The sequence below is a fragment of the Eurypyga helias genome, unplaced genomic scaffold (genome assembly GCF_000690775.1).
Source record: "Eurypyga helias isolate BGI_N326 unplaced genomic scaffold, ASM69077v1 Scaffold47304, whole genome shotgun sequence".
Lineage (NCBI taxonomy): Eukaryota > Metazoa > Chordata > Aves > Eurypygiformes > Eurypygidae > Eurypyga > Eurypyga helias.
The window spans coordinates 1-15,367 of NW_010247867.1; the positions used below are offsets into that span (position 1 = coordinate 1).

General features: G+C 49.7%; 1 protein-coding gene across 1 annotated transcript; it reads left to right on the forward strand.

The window, feature by feature from the left end:
• Window positions 1–196: 196 nt before the first annotated feature.
• On the forward strand, window positions 197–2,064 carry LOC104509041 (crooked neck-like protein 1; the record flags this gene model as incomplete). The annotated part of the gene is made up of 4 exons (XM_010150849.1): window positions 197–436; window positions 815–916; window positions 1,191–1,439; window positions 1,897–2,064. Coding segments are annotated over 4 exons (759 nt in total), but the record flags the coding sequence as incomplete, so codon positions are not given.
• Between the last annotated feature and the right edge of the window lie 13,303 nt (window positions 2,065–15,367).

Genomic DNA, 15,367 nt, shown 5'->3' on the forward strand with positions numbered 1-15,367 from the left:
TCCATGTCACCGACAAAGATGTCAGAATTTGATATTAAATTACTTAATCCACATTTCATCCGGCATTGGTTGGATTTCATGCTGGCCCTGACCAGTCTTAAAAACCAAACTCTACTCCAACAAATACCAAAAAGTAAACAGGTGTGTAGAAAATGGAGTGGGTCTTCTTGAAGTGATCCTTTATTTTGCTTGACAGGGGACGTCCATAGGTAAATGTCCAAAAAACAAGCTGTTCAAAGGGTATATTGAATTGGAGCTACAGTTGCGAGAGTTTGATCGCTGCCGAAAGCTGTATGAAAAATTCCTGGAGTTTGCACCGGAAAACTGTACGTCATGGATTAAGTTTGCTGAACTGGAGACCATTCTTGGCGACATCGACAGAGCCCGTGCGATATACGAGTTGGCCATTGGCCAGCCCCGGCTAGACATGCCAGAGGTAAGGGCGCAGGTCAGCTTTACTCTTGGCACAATTTTCAGGTACTTATTACGCAGTGGGACTAATTACGATGTGAATAATCTCTCAGCTTGGGCACAGCTGCTTACCAGAGTGGCTGAGCCTGCGTCTCATTAATGTAGCATCTGTGTCTTGGCAGTGTGTGCTGGGCCTGTAAAACCCACGGTAAAATGTGGAGGGAGAAACATGCTCACAGTAGCAAGCGAAACGGGTGGTGTGCACAGGATGGGGTGTTGCTTAGTGCAGTCCTGACTGGTCCAGTCAGTAAATACCCAGATCTCCAAAACCTCAGGGAAGCTTCCTGTTTATCCGGGCTTCTGCCCTGTTATCTTAGTGTGCTGTGAACATTCCTTTCTGCAGGTTCTTTGGAAATCCTACATCGACTTTGAAATTGAGCAGGAGGAGTTTGAGAAAACCAGAAACCTGTACCGCAGGTTGCTCCAGCGGACACAGCACGTGAAGGTATGTGGGGATACCCACAGTACAGAATTGGTCTTCAGTCTGCTCCGGGGCGGACGGAAACCTTGGCTGCTTGGATTGTCTGACTTCTCCAAATCAGCAGTGCTCAGTACCATGCCTGTGCCATGAAAAAGGGACATTTCAGAATGACATGTAACAGCAATGACATGTAACAGCGGGCGTATCTTGCACGGGAGAAGGCTTTGCAGGAGGTTTCCTGATCTATTGAACTCCATAGCAGAGGTTTGAGCTCGGGTTTGGTTTGCTTTCACCACAGGTCTGGATCAGCTTTGCGCAGTTTGAGCTGTCCGCGAGGAGGGAGGGGAGTCTGTCGCGCTGCCGGCAGATTTACGAAGAGGCTAATAAGGCGATGCGAAGCTGTGAGGAGAAAGAAGAGAGAGTCATGCTTCTGGAATCCTGGAGAAACTTCGAAGGGGAGTTTGGAACCGACACCACGAAGGAGAGGATAGATAAGCTTATGCCTGAGAAAATAAAGAAGAGGAGGAAACTGCAGGCTGAAGATGGGGTAAGAGGAACAGCGATGCAGGTAGTTACTGTGAACCCTTGGGGGCTGGTACACACAGCAGTCGGCCATGGTGGAGGCTGTTCATTCATAGCGGTTGTACTGCAGGAGCTGGGGAAGGCATGTTGACCTGAACCCTGTGCTGCCACGCTCCTTGCTCTTCAAGCGGGCTGGGAGGGGCAGCAGATCCTGGGGAAATACTTGGGCCAAACACTCCTACCATGGACAAACCCAGCCAGCTCCAGGTAGCACTGCAGAGCTGTCCCACACCTGCTGTGCTCCCTTTCTCAGCGGCTGTGGGTGGGCTGAGGAACACCAATGTTACCGTTGTTGTCTCGCTGCTCCGCTTGTTAACAGCACCTTCTTGTTAACAGCACCTTCTTCGGATGGTGAACGTTGACATGCAAATTAAGCTTGCTTGGTGGTGTGTTTTTTTTTGGTTTTTTTTTTTTTTCCCTAGTCTGATGCCGGCTGGGAGGAATACTATGATTATATTTTCCCAGAAGATACTGCCAATCAGCCTAATCTCAAACTGCTTGCTATGGCTAAACTCTGGAAGAAACAGCAGCAGGAGAGTGAAGCTGCAGAAGCAGATCCAGACAAAGACATTGATGAAAGCCAGTCTTAACGCAGCAATGGCCCTGCCTTGTTTCGTGAGTACTGTACAGGATTTTCTTTGGTGACAAATAAATGTATTTGAAGAGTTTTGCTATTACTGGCTGGAGATGGTTTTTGTTTGAACAAAAGCACTGTGCTGGAGCTGATTCCCTTTAATGGTCCTTGATGTCCAGCAGTTAAAGGGAAAGGTGCAGGGCCAGTGCAGGAGTCTGCAGCTCTCACCAGCGCTCTGAGAGCTGAGGAGCTGGGCGGCAGCACCAGACCTACGGTTCTGAGGCTCCTACAAACCCTGCTCGAGTGTATTAACATGCCAGGGCAGCAGATCTGCTTGCTTTAATGGGACATCTCTAACCATTCCTGACTGATCTTTCCAGTAATCCTGTAACATACGCATTGATCATGAAGATAGTTGGAAACACTAAGTCCTACTGACTGCAACCTGTTGAACTTGCCATCAAAGTAAGCCTTTATTCCCAAAAACTGTTTGGGAGGGACAATAATAGAAGGTAAATACACTGGAACTAGCCCCTAGAAGACAAATTAATGCCACACCTAGTCTGTGTTTTAGCTGTCCTGGCAGTGTATTTGGCAGTAAATACATTGGAAAGTGCAGCAGAAGCAGCCTGCCCTTGCAGTGGGGAAGGCAGTGATCATTGCCCCAGGGCTGGGGCCCTACACACTGCATGGTCCTCAGGCCTTCAGTGCCTCCATCACCCTCATCATCCTCCCTGGCTGACGCTGTTGGGCTGCTGTCATGCCAGTGTGGGGAAGGGTGGCTGTGCAGGGGACACCCGCACAGGTCAAGAGGGATCTGTGGCCCCTGGGGGTGGGCAAGGTATGGGGGACCCCAGGTGCTTGTCTCCTTGATCCCACCAGCGAGGGAAGTGCTTCAGGAGGAGTGGAGGGGACTGCAGGTGGGAGCCTGATTGTGCAGCTGGAGCCTATGAGAGCGATTGGGAGAACTGGATCCACCTGGCCAAGAAGACATGGGGTGGCCAATCTGGAGAAAAGGCTTTAAATTGGGAGTGAGGGGGTGGGCCAGTGGGATAGGGTGCTGTGGATGAGGGACCTGGGATAGATAGGAGGATGCCTGCACTGAGGCTGTGCCTGTGAGCAGAGGGATGCCAGGAGGGCTGTGCTATGGGGAAGCTTTTGCTGTTTTTTTGGGAAATCTGCAGGAATGAGAGTGTGTTTGGAGTGCCCGGGCCCAGTCCTGTTTGCGCAGTACCCTGCTTTATCTGGTAAGTCCTTCCAGCTCTCATTTGTCTTGTGTTTGTTCATCTTCCTTTGGCTGGCAAGAAAGAATTACTGCTGGGGGCTGTCCTTGATCACTTGCTCACCATTGTTCTGAGTGAAAAAGCCAGATACTTGGATTTTCAGGCCAAATATGTAAGTTGATGCAGTTTACACCTATTTCAAAGCTCAATTGGCATGTGGTTTATTGTCACAGCAGCAGTGCAGCTGGTGGCTGTGACACCGCTGTGTGCTGGTACCAGTCACTCTTCCTACATCCTAAAATCCCACGTGGTAGAGCAGCGCTGCTTCATCAGGACAACTGGGATGAGCGTATTGACAGGATAAAAATCCAACTTATCGAAGCTTACAGTGACTCATACCTTCTGGGCTTTAATTTTGACAGCGCTGTGGTGGTTTGGGGAGTGGGGTTGTGGTGCTGTTTGGTTGGGTTTTGTATCAGGCACCAGAGATGCAATCCCGGCAAGGGTGCACCGAGCTCCCTGCGCAGGGAATATGGGTATCTTGTATGTCCCAGGGCTTCCGCACATCTGGAGCATCCTGCAAAGCATATTTGTGGACGAGGTGTCTCTTCTGCAGCAGTTTTTTCCTTGAAACTGTGGTTTGCTGCATTCCAGCAGAAAACGAGGGCGTGAGTGTTAAAACGGGAGAGAGGGTGCATGGAGCAGGGGCGGACAAAAATGGAATCTGCTGCCGTGACAGTGGATTTATGCCGAGCTGCCTGCTGGCAGCTGTGGCAGTGTTCGCTTAGAGACAGAAGTAGACATTGAATGAGGAACATGGCTAAAAATAGGAGTGAGCTGATGCTCACACTAATGTAACAGCCAGAGCATTGGGTATTTCTGATCGCTGGGGCTGGTGTGCAGCTTCCCTTTGCTCCTCAATGTCTGAAAAAATCCTGGAGGAACACTGACAGGTGAAATATGAATTTCCTTCTGCTGAAGCTGTCAGAATGAAGCAGTAGGGGAGGGTTGGGGATGAATGTCATGGGACTGTGCTTGGCACAGGAATCCTAACGTGCCTTTTGGGGGATTCTTGTTTCTCCCCTAGGTTTTTGAGGCTAAAGATGTATTTCCATGAAGCACAGGGTCTGCTGGCACCGGCTGCACATCACAAGTCCCTGTTTATGGTCCTTGGCTCCATCTCCCTAGTGCAGATGTTTCAAAAACAGGGAGGCCCATCCCAGCCTTCCCCTGCCACCCATCCCTGTGTTTGTGGGGTGGCAAACCCTTCAACATCCTTGTCTCCCCACTCTGCCTGTCCCAGGGCTCTCCTATATTTTCCTGCTCTGAACTGAGGTCTTTGAGATCTGGATTTGTTTAAGCTCTGAAACACCCACAGTGAGTGATCTGGACCGACATGCTGGTTTCTCAGATCACAGTCACGTTGTGGGTTGACTGTACCTATCCAAGCAGCGGCCTTAGGATGTTCTCAATGCACAGACCCCATGTTTGTATGAATGCCTTGCTTAGGGCGGGTTTTGATGTCTCCTGAGGCTTGATTCCATGTAAGGTGGTGGAACAATGTGAAATGTGCGGGCTGCGGTGCCAAGCCTGCGGTATCACAACGGTTCAGCTGCAGTGGGCTGCCTGGCACCGGCATCTGCCTTGTCAGGCTCCTTCCTGTTCTCTTGAGGCTTTGGTGAGGGTTCCTGCATTTTTTATGTTGGGGGGTGGTCTGATGTGGCCGCAGGTCCATAACCAGCCTTGCTGGACTCCAGGCGGCCCTCTCGGAGGTGATGGAGATGCCGCAAGCTGGGACATGCCCGGGCGCCTCACAGCAGCCTTGCCTGCGTCCGATCTGGATCCCAGGTGTCCCCTTGGTAGTCGGGTGTAGGAATGAGAGAGGACAGGAAAAGGGGCTCTCTTAAATGGACATGGATTTCTGCCATTTTCCTCAGAAAATGAAAGGCACTGGTGCAGCAGAGGCTTTGTGCCAGCCAGCCTGTGCTCCCTAAGAGCCCTTGGCCAGACTTACCCTCCTCAGCACAGAATTTAATTGTTTTTCAACAATTTCAGTATTAATAATTTCAGTATTAATCCTTCACGCAGTTCGGAAGCAGGGGTAACAAGCTTATCAAGGCTCAGTTTTTGAGTACCTACAGTGACAGCCTCCTCTCCCATCACGCTTGTCACTGCTGAGGTGAGGTTGAAGGTGGGCTGCCAGCATCTCTGCAGGCCTTGGAGTAGATCTCGGTTTAACGAGTAGGAAATGGGATCTGGCAGGAATTCCCTTAAGAGATGCCTACTGAGAAACATCCCACCCGTGGGACATGGCAGCGCTCAGCACGTGCCTCAGTTCCTCTCCCTCTCCTGTGCTAACGGCAATTTTTGGGCGGCAGGGATTGTTATTTCTCTGCAAGCAAAGCCACCTGCAGTACCTGCTGCATTGGGCATGCCTGTGGTTAATCTGGGGAGAGAGAACCTGCTCCCCAGCTGCGCAGAATGAAGGGGAATTTGGGTGGAACTGAGGCCATCTCTGCGTCTTCCTGAACTCTCATGGATGTTGACTCCAGAAGTGGGAAAACCAACTTGCATCTTTGGAGGGATGCAGGAAGCTCAGAGCTGGCCAACACTCTGTTGGCATGTTGTGGCAATGTGTTTCTTGTCAACACGTGATGCTGCTTTCCCTTAGGGATCATAAACCTCCTTTTTCTAAGTGTTATTTATGTTTTTATCTGCACAGAAGCCGGCTTCGCTAGTAGGTGCTGCTTGCAGCACCGTTCACGCTGGCTGTGGGGATGCTGCCGTGCTTTTACCTTCCCTGGGCTCCTTCATGTCTGAGAGGGTTTGAGGTGCGGTGAGTAAAAGCGAACATGCTATTCCAGGTCTCCTGTGTTTGCCCAGTGACCTTTTAAATGGCCCTTTATCCTGCAGCACCGGGGAGCGCTGTGATTTGTTTTCCTTTGTCCCCGTCTGGGACAGAAGCCAGGGAAACCAGCTCTTTTTCCATACCTGAATTTGGTGCAGGTTGAGCCAATACCTGATTTTCTACATGACTTCCCAAAGTGTTTTTTGTGTCACTGTTGGGCAACACTCTCCAGTGAGCATCAAAGACCATTTTTAAACATGTTCTTTGTTATTATTCTCTGACTTCAGTTTTAACTTTTTGCAACCTGCTAAGGTGTAACGTGGTGGTACGAAATCCTGGAGAGAGGACCATCTGTGGAAAAAGAGCTACACAGGGCGATGATGATGGGGATGCAACATGTCCCGTTCCATCTCTAGGAAGCTGTCAAGGATGGAGAAAAGCTCCTCATTCAAATCCTGGCATGATGAAATGGGCTGTTACACTTTCCCATGCCACACTGAGTGCACTAAAACCCCGCCCAGGAAACGTGCAGCCGAAGGTGGCTTTGTGGGACCAAGTTCCTGAGAGCCCGTGTTCCTTTCAAAATCACTTCAAATGCTGCGGTTTTTTTAAACTAACCCAAATCCGTTTTTCTGTCGGCCCCTCAGACACTCAAGTACACAAACTGGCAGGCTATTGTGCTGCTGAAGCGAAATTTTGGGCAGAATCCTCTCTGAGTAGGTTTTATCCCTTGGTCCCATCATTAATTTGAAAAACCCAAGCCCGGTGGGTAGTTTCCATCCCCATCTGCAGCCTGTGCTTGGATTCGCTGCTGTCTAATAATGAATAAATCCTCTGCTACCTTTCCCTTGGAGGAGGGTATCTCTCTTCTTGTTGTCCCAGGAAGTTGTTATCTCTGGTAGTCCTGTGTTCCGTTGGAAGTGGCCAGTGGAAAACTGGTGGGGGAGGATGGAGGGGTGCGGGAGCACATTAGCTGCATGAGCCCACCCCGCTCAGAAAGCGGAGCGACAGACACAGGATTGTTCCCCTCAAAGGGCAAGGCAGTGATTTTGAAAGTGGGAGTGTGTGTTTAATTCTGATATGGAAAATATGGAAAAAAATTAAATGGGAGGGTGGGTTGTACAAGGTGGATGGCTTTTTGGGCAGAGGGGGAGTAGCGTGGTACCCCTGGTTGGACAGGCTCCCTTCTGAGCAGAGGGTGAAGGGCTGTTGCCGTGTGGTCCCAGCAGCAGCAGGAGGAGCAGGGTCGGGCAGAGATCCTGGAATTTCTGGTATTTTTTCAGACATTTTTGGTATTTTTAGTACTATCTTAATGTGGCTCTAATGGCCCTTCCAGCCCGCTCCTGCAGGGCACTGTGCAAGCTGGTGCTCACAGCACCCCGGCATCACGGGATGTACCAGTGCTTGGCCTCTCCTCCTCCGCCAAAGAAGGGGCGTGCTGGGAATGACCAGGGAAGCTGGGGAGCTCTGTGTGCAATCCATGACACACACTGAGAATATGCAAAACTATTTTTCTCTTTGCCTTTTGGGAATAACTATGAAAGCTTTGGGTGTGTCATATGAAGATGCCTATAACTGTGTACTATATAAACATGTAATTAATACTAAATATATCATTAATATACTTAAAGTGTGATAATGTCCAGTCTAGTAATAACATATGTTTTTGGCAAATCGACTACAGATCTGGACATGTGTTGCATCGTTTAGAGATGCCCTGATGGGCCAGCTCTCAGCCATTCCCTTACCCAGAGGGCACTGGAGCATGTGAGCTTCTCCTGAGTATTTAACAAAGGCACCTTGTTCTTCCTTTACCTCACTGTATAGAAGGATAGCTTTGCAGATCGCAGCCAAGGGGGTAACTGAGATCTGCCTCGGAAACACCAGCTTAGCATGGGAACAGAGAGGTATGAATTGATCGTTTTAATCAAACACTGCTTAAAATCTGCTTCCTGAATTTGGTTTTAAGGACTCGGATGTGGTCCCAGGATCATCACCTCCTGGTTTTGACGGAAATCCTTGCTCCATGCGCTCTGCGTGCCCATCCAGGGTTGGGATGGGGTGACCTGTACAGGACCCTTGTTTCCGTAACCACTTCAGACGGTGCGCACGTGCCCTTGTTTTGGGTGGCACAGGAGCGTCCCACTAAAACGGGTCCCACTCCCAGCCCACCCACTCCAGTGGGCTCATCCCCCTCCCCAGTGGTGGGAGATGATGGTGCTGATGGCCAACCATGGCCCCTGGTACCCACCCAAAAAGTATCGTGCCACACAGCATGCCTCGTACTGCCCCAGACTTGCTTTAGCCCTGCAGCTACACTCACTAGGGGAGGGCAGGGGAGATGTTTCTATCAGACACTGGACCCCTGCAGCAGCACCCATTCAGCCTGGGGCTTGGCAGGCAGACCCTAAACCTCTGGAGCACTGTTCCTTGTGGTGTTTTGGCCCTTGGCTCTGGAGGGGGGGAGGTATCCTTCTGCCATCTCTTACACAAGTGCTTCGTGCCCTGTGGTTGGACTCCTCCGTCTTCTCGGACTTGTGTTTTGGAATAGGCGTTGGACTATCTGTGACCTTTTGTTTTATGTCTGTTTACTTCACTCCCACAGAGCTCCAGGATGAAATGTTTAAGTTACCAAACCCCAGTGTCCCCCTGCCCCCCTGGCCTGTGCCTGGATTTATCACCAGTCCCTATGGAAAAGAAACGCTCCTGCTGGCATAGCTTCTGGCAGGGGAGAGGAGAGGAGGATGCCTCCAGATAAATGCCCCTCTGCCGCCCTGGGGTTGTGTGGGAGCTGCCAGCAAGGTTGCGGAGCTTGGAGACAGGGTGAGAGGGGAGACAGGGCGTCCCTGGGGACGAAGGGGTTCTGCCACTCGCCCCCCATGCAATCCTTGAGGGACTCCTGCAGCTCTATCCCGAGGTCTTCAGGCCAACTTCAGCTGAGTGTGATGGGCTCTTGGGATACGAAATGCCTTGAAATCTTGCAGAAATTGGATTTCTGGGTAGAAGAGGGAATGCTGAGCAACAGTTTCATGTAGTGGAAAGACAGTCAGGTCAGCTTCCCATTTGGCAAAGGAGGAACCACAAGGAAGGCGATGGGAAGACAGGATGCATTTCTTCTCGAACAGCTATTTAAAAACAGTCCCATTCATGGAATGGCATGTTTAGAAGAGGGCTGATGCCATCACTGAGTGAGGGGTAAATAGGTTTTGCGCTCTGGAGCTGCATGTGTGGCACAACTTGAACTCTGTCAGTGCCCTGAAGGGCCCACCAGTTCAGCACCTCGCCTTTACATCAGGCTCTGGCAATTACTGAAGTTCACAGGGTTTTTGTTTTTTAGAGAACGTATTTTTCAGTTCCTAACTTAATTCTGCACGTTATCTTTCTTCAAGTTGCCCTTTTACCTGTTTTTTTGTTTGTTTGTTTGCTTTTTTTTTTAATTTTTTTTACAAAAGTATTCTCTTTGTGAGGGATTTATGATGTTTGTGCTTTCATTCTACTTCTGGAGATACCATCAGCCAATAACCCGCTGCTCTTGAAAGAAGATAAACACTTGTCTGTGCTTGTAAGCTCTGTTTTATTAATAGGTAGTTTATCTGCTGCTATGAGAGCTGAAAGGCAAGACAAAGCCGACGACCACATACTGAAAATGCCCTTCCTTGGTCCCAGCCCAGCACTGTACGAGAAGCCACTGACTGGGGTGGTTTTGCTGGTGTAGAGCAGGGCTTGGGTGAATCGTGGAATGGTTTGGGTGGGAATGTTAAAGCCCACCCAGTCCCACCCCCTGCCATGGGCAGGGACACCTTCCACTAGACTAGGTTGCTCAAAACCTCATCCAGCCTGGCCTTGAACACTTCCAGGGATGGGGCATCCACAGCTTCTCTGGGCAACCTGTTCCCATACAGCCTAGAAGAGAAGGTGACATGATGTGCTTCTCCCTGGATGGGGTGGGTGGGCTTCTCCCATGAGGGTCCCCAAAAAGCTTTTGGGCATGGTGGGCAGCTCTGCCAAGGCTGCGGGCTCCCCTGGAGCCACCCCAAACCTGGCTTTGCATGACCTGGACCTTTGGTGCCGGGCAGGGTGGTGCTTGGATATGGGCTGGGGTCTCTCCCGGAGCTATGCAGCCAGCAAAGCTGCTTGGGGATGGGTGTGTTGCTGCTCGTCTCTTCAGTTTGACTTCAGTAGGGTAACACAGAGGCCACTTTGCCGAAACCTCTGAGCTCATGATGGGCTCAAGGGGTGCCCATGCTGCAAAGCTTGCCCCGGCTGGGCTTGTGGCTCCCCCTGTGGCAAGGGGCTGTGTCCACATCCCGTCATATAACTGGGATCACAACTGTAACCTGGAGTAGCACGATCATGGTCTCCCTTCCCCAGTGGAAATACCAGTAAGAGAGACGTTTGCATGACCAGAAATTACCAGAAATGCCTTCAAACCTCCCCAGAAGTTATTGATAAAGTAAAAAACCAAAACTGTCACTTATCAGCAGGTGGCTACCCTTGCTGACAGGGAGCTGGTGACTAAAGCATTGGAGGTCAGAACACGTTGGAATTACAACTGTATAAATGAACAAGCTGTAAACAGCGTGTGGCTTGTGCTTCTGTTGCCTTAAATAGTAAAGGTATTTTGTTTTGGAACTGCTTTCCCTTCACCTCCAAACTCTGTTCTGTATCCTTCAGTGCTGTCTCACCCCCTCCGATAGTGTGGCATCCGTCAGGCACGCTCCCGGTCTTCCTCTCTGGACCCTCAGAGTCCTCAGCCCCCAAATCGTAAGCAGTGGTAGCCCTGTCCTTGGGATGTGGATGCTCTGCATCCAGGAGGATAGCCTGCATCCATAAGGGTGCTCTGCAGGTTAGAGCGCTCGCACCCCAGTCTGTGGGAACAGAGCCAGTGCCCAGGGAATCGTGCGGCTCGCTGTGGTATGGGCAAGGGACTGGGAAAGGTGCGGGTTCCCTGGATTGAATTCCCTGTTTATTTGAGAGTGTTTTAGTCTCTCTCCTCCTTCAACCTCATCCATCACCAGCAAAGATGGAGCTTGGTGTGCAGGGGGTGCTTAGGGCTCTGTCCTCCTGCCTAAGGCTGGGTTACACCCAATCTTCGTGCCTGGGAGCTTATGGACCAGCTGGAGAAGCTGTCCAGGTAAAAAAAGCTGTCCAGCAAAAGCCAGGGCTCACCTCATGCTGAAGTGCATCATCCACGTAACTCCCTTACGCCAGTGAGCGTGATGTTGAAGTGTCCTGGTTATGTGCGGCTGTAACTGGTAACCTCATCTTTACAGCTCCTCGGTGATGGTGTCATCAGTGCTGTGCCTAAATAACCCAAATGGGACTTGGCGTATCCTTGTGCTACAGTCATAAATAAACATCTTTCACAATTAGTCCAGAAAACAAATGTCCTCGTATGATAAAACTTGTGTAGAGAGAGGGAATATCCCAGCGACTTGTAAAACCTTAGAAAACCACTGCCACAGTTTAAATTGTTGTTGTAAACTGAACAGGTCCTACTTAATAGCCAGTAAATGACTTGAAAGTACGAAGCAGAGTAGTATTTTACATCACCAGTATCTGCTGATGGCTGGGCCGCTCCTGCAGGAAATATTTGTGCATGTGTTAGAATTTTTTGGACACGGGAGCGAAATCAGAGGAAAAGGAGCAGCTGACACTTTACTGAGCTGTCAGAGCACCTTTCCCATAAGTCTGTTGCACAGTGGTTTGCTTGAAAGGCAAAAAAAAGCCACGGATTAGAAACTGCATAAGAAATAGGAAATATAAAGGCATAAAATGGCAAAGGGCCGGCGTAAGCATGCTGGCACACCGTTCACAGTTGGTAACAGTGACTGCCTGTCTCTGGGGTAGGAGTAGGGGCTTAGCAGCAGGACTGCAGGATTCACGCTGACAGTGATTTTGTCTTTAATAGAAAGCAAAAAATTGTAAGCTGTTTCATGGGAATGTGAGCAAATTGGCTGAATGTGCGGTATCTGTACGGACAAATTCAGTAAAACCTAGGGAAATGTGGGAATTAACGTGTGATAGTCTTTCCAAGAGTGGGTAGACGTGGTGTTTCTTTTTGCTCTTGGTTATGATATAGAAAACAAAGGGGTTGGGCTCCTTGGCTGCTGGTAGGGATGCTCTGCCAGGCCATGGATACGATAAGCACATTTATCCCTGGGTAAATTCTGTCTTGGTGCTTCCCTATTTTGCTTTTTTCCTTCCCGTACCAGCTTAAGCCCATCTGCTGCTAGTGTTCCTGGCTAACCCAGGGAGGGTCGATGGATGATGAGGGCCCCCACTGAAGCGGGGGAGAGCAGGTTGCCCAAAGCAGCCAAGTGTTGCGTTAGGATTCAAGCAGACTCCTGATCCCATGGGTGATGCCCTATTTTTGGAAAGCAGCCCTCTGCTGTGGGAACAGTTATGAACATTGCTGGGAGCACCATCCGAGAGTGTGGGTCTTGCTGTCCATCATGGAACTACAGATGTGCAGTACCGATGCTCTGGGGACGGAATCTGGGAGTTGAGGCTGATGCTAAGGCTGTAGCAAGTTTCCCTATCTCCATGAAGCCTGGCGTAGTGCTGAGATAAGGATCCCTACGCCCAGGATGCTTTTTGCTCTCCCTGTCCAAGGGAAGCCTGGGGTGATGGAATTTACCTGTTTGGCAAGGAATCTGTACCCAGCGAGAGGCGGCCAGATAGAAATGGAGTGGGGAGAGGGAAGTGCTTGGGGAAATGACACGGTGACATCTGAAAAAATAAAGACCCTTTGAGAATGTTATGGGTAATTATGGGATTCAAATTGGAAATGGTCCGTGCATTTTTAATACCTCCACCAAGAGAAGGATTATGGCTGCGTTAATGTTTAATGCACGCACAGTAATAGAAGGCTGAGCTGATCACCATGGGCCCGTTTGTTCCATTACTGTCCAGAAGGAAATAAATGAAATTCTATTTTAGACCGTATTTTTTGGATCCAGATGGCGCAGAGGGAGAGATGAGACGAATGAAAGCATGGGGAGAGCTCTGTCCTCGACAGTGCCCTTGGCTGTCCTGGGAAGCCGGCGTAGGTGCACACGTTGGGTGGGATACAAGGGACAGCGCGATGGCCCTTGGAAGGGTCACTGGTTTGGAGAGAGGATCTGATCAAGTCAGAGATTCAACTGGCTTGTATCGTAAGCAGCAGGAGGATTTTGATTATAGAAAATTAGTTTAATTCCAGATATCTGTCACACTTAAAAAATTCTCATAACACTGCGGCCAAGATTCTTCTCTCCTGAATATGAAGAAACTCCAAATCTAATATTGTGACTTTTCAAACACTTTTCAGTTAAAACCTTATAAGATGATGTAGCTGAAGGGCATTTCAGCCCCGCAGAGGTGCCTCAGCTTGAACTGCTACATTAGGGCAGCACGGGCCCGAAGCAGTGTCTCCAGTTGCAGGCGGAGGTGACACCTGTGCAGCATCCCCTCCTCCTGGTCCATGGATGCGCGGAGGACCTGTGGAGCCAGGCGGGAGCGCCCAGGGTGGTAGCTGCCTGGGTCCCTTCTAAGCCGCAGGTGCCATGCTTATTTCTCCTCCTTCACTGCACAGCTTTTTAACTTGCTCTTGTTGGTGCATGCTTACACTTACTTTATGCCCCTTATATGGAAATGGCATACTTGCATATACTCGTTACACACAGAACATACTTATTTTACACTTATTGATAGCTTTTACCAGTGCTGGTTCAGGCTTCCAAAGGGGCTGTGGTTTTCTTCTGACCTCCCGTGGGCTTTCTGCGCTCTGGCTTTGCAGTCGAGGATGTTGATGGGCTGAATCAGCGCTGTCTGACTGGATTGTTAATGCAAATATTAAGCACAGCGTTTTCGGCCACTTTGCAGCTCCCTGCAGTGCCGACCTTGCTGCTGTTCCTTACTCTCTGATCCCAGCAATTACTCTTCTCTGTTCCTCCAAGCCAGAGCTTCTCTTATCTTCCCTGGTGTGGTTTAGTCTTTTGACCCCCTGTCAAAAGTTGGGCTGGGAGGCGTTTGCCTTGCTTAAACCGATTATGGTCCAGAAAATAAACCTGGAGGCCCCATCAAATGATCTGATACTGACCTCCTGCTCTGTCCTAGAGGAGAAAAAAGCTTGCATTGTGATTTTCCTAGCTGGTGTGTTTAAATGCTTGTCTCAGTGGGATGGGTCTGGGTAGTAACGTTAATGTAACGCACCCAAGATGCAGCCTGTGCAGAAGCAAACCACCAAACCCCTGAGCCCAGTCAGTACCGATGAATGCTGCCCCCATCATCAAGAGTGCAGAGCATATTTGGGTGGAACTAATACTCAAATGATAGAGGTTTTGAGAGGAGGCGTTTTATTCATAGAATCACAGAAAGGTCTGGGTTGGAAGGGACCCTAAAGCCCACCCAGTCCCCCCCCCTGCCACGGGCAGGGACACCTTCCACCAGACCAGGTTGCTCCAAGCCTCATCCAGCCTGGCCTTGGACACTCCCAGGGATGGGGCATCCACAGCTTCTCTGGGCAACCTGTCCCAGTGCCTCCCCACCCTCTCCGGGAAGAACTTCTTCCTGATGTCCAGTCTAAATCTCCCTCATTTCAGTTTAAACCCGTTACCCCTTCTGCAAGGACTAGGGGGGCTAGGGGGCCAAGCCAGACACCATGTGTGCCGAATACCTCCGAGGAGGTGAGGAAGCGTATGCCAGAAAAGAAACGTCCCTAGCTGTGCAGTCATCTGTTTTTTAATTGCTCTGCGTTGGAGGATGGAAAACCTGGTTTGGAATTATTGGGGAGGGTTAGCGATGCTTTGCTCACCTTCTGCACTTGTTTTTTTTCCCCTTCTTATTTTATAATGTATTTCTTTAGGTAAAATACATTATGAAATATGTACACCTTGACAATTGCTCAAATTATTTTTTTTTTTTTAAATTCCATTATAATTACCTAATGCTTTTTAAGTAAATGTACTAATTTTCTTTTGGATTCTGGGAATTTTGGAGATACAGGATTATGCTTCTCAGTCTTCAGGGACCAAGATGGGTTTTTTCCCCTCAACCTCCTGCCTTCACAGCAATCTCTTGGCTGAGTTAACCTCAGGAGGTCCAAGAAAGATGCCATTTCGGAGTTGGTTGGTTCATCTGCAGCCGTGTCTGTCTGCAAAAGACCTTTTAAACCACCCAAACCCTACAGGACTCGTGCCGTGTCCGTTCCTCACTGGAGCAGCAAAGCAGTCCTGCCTGTCTGTATGTGCTGGATTCAGCCAGGA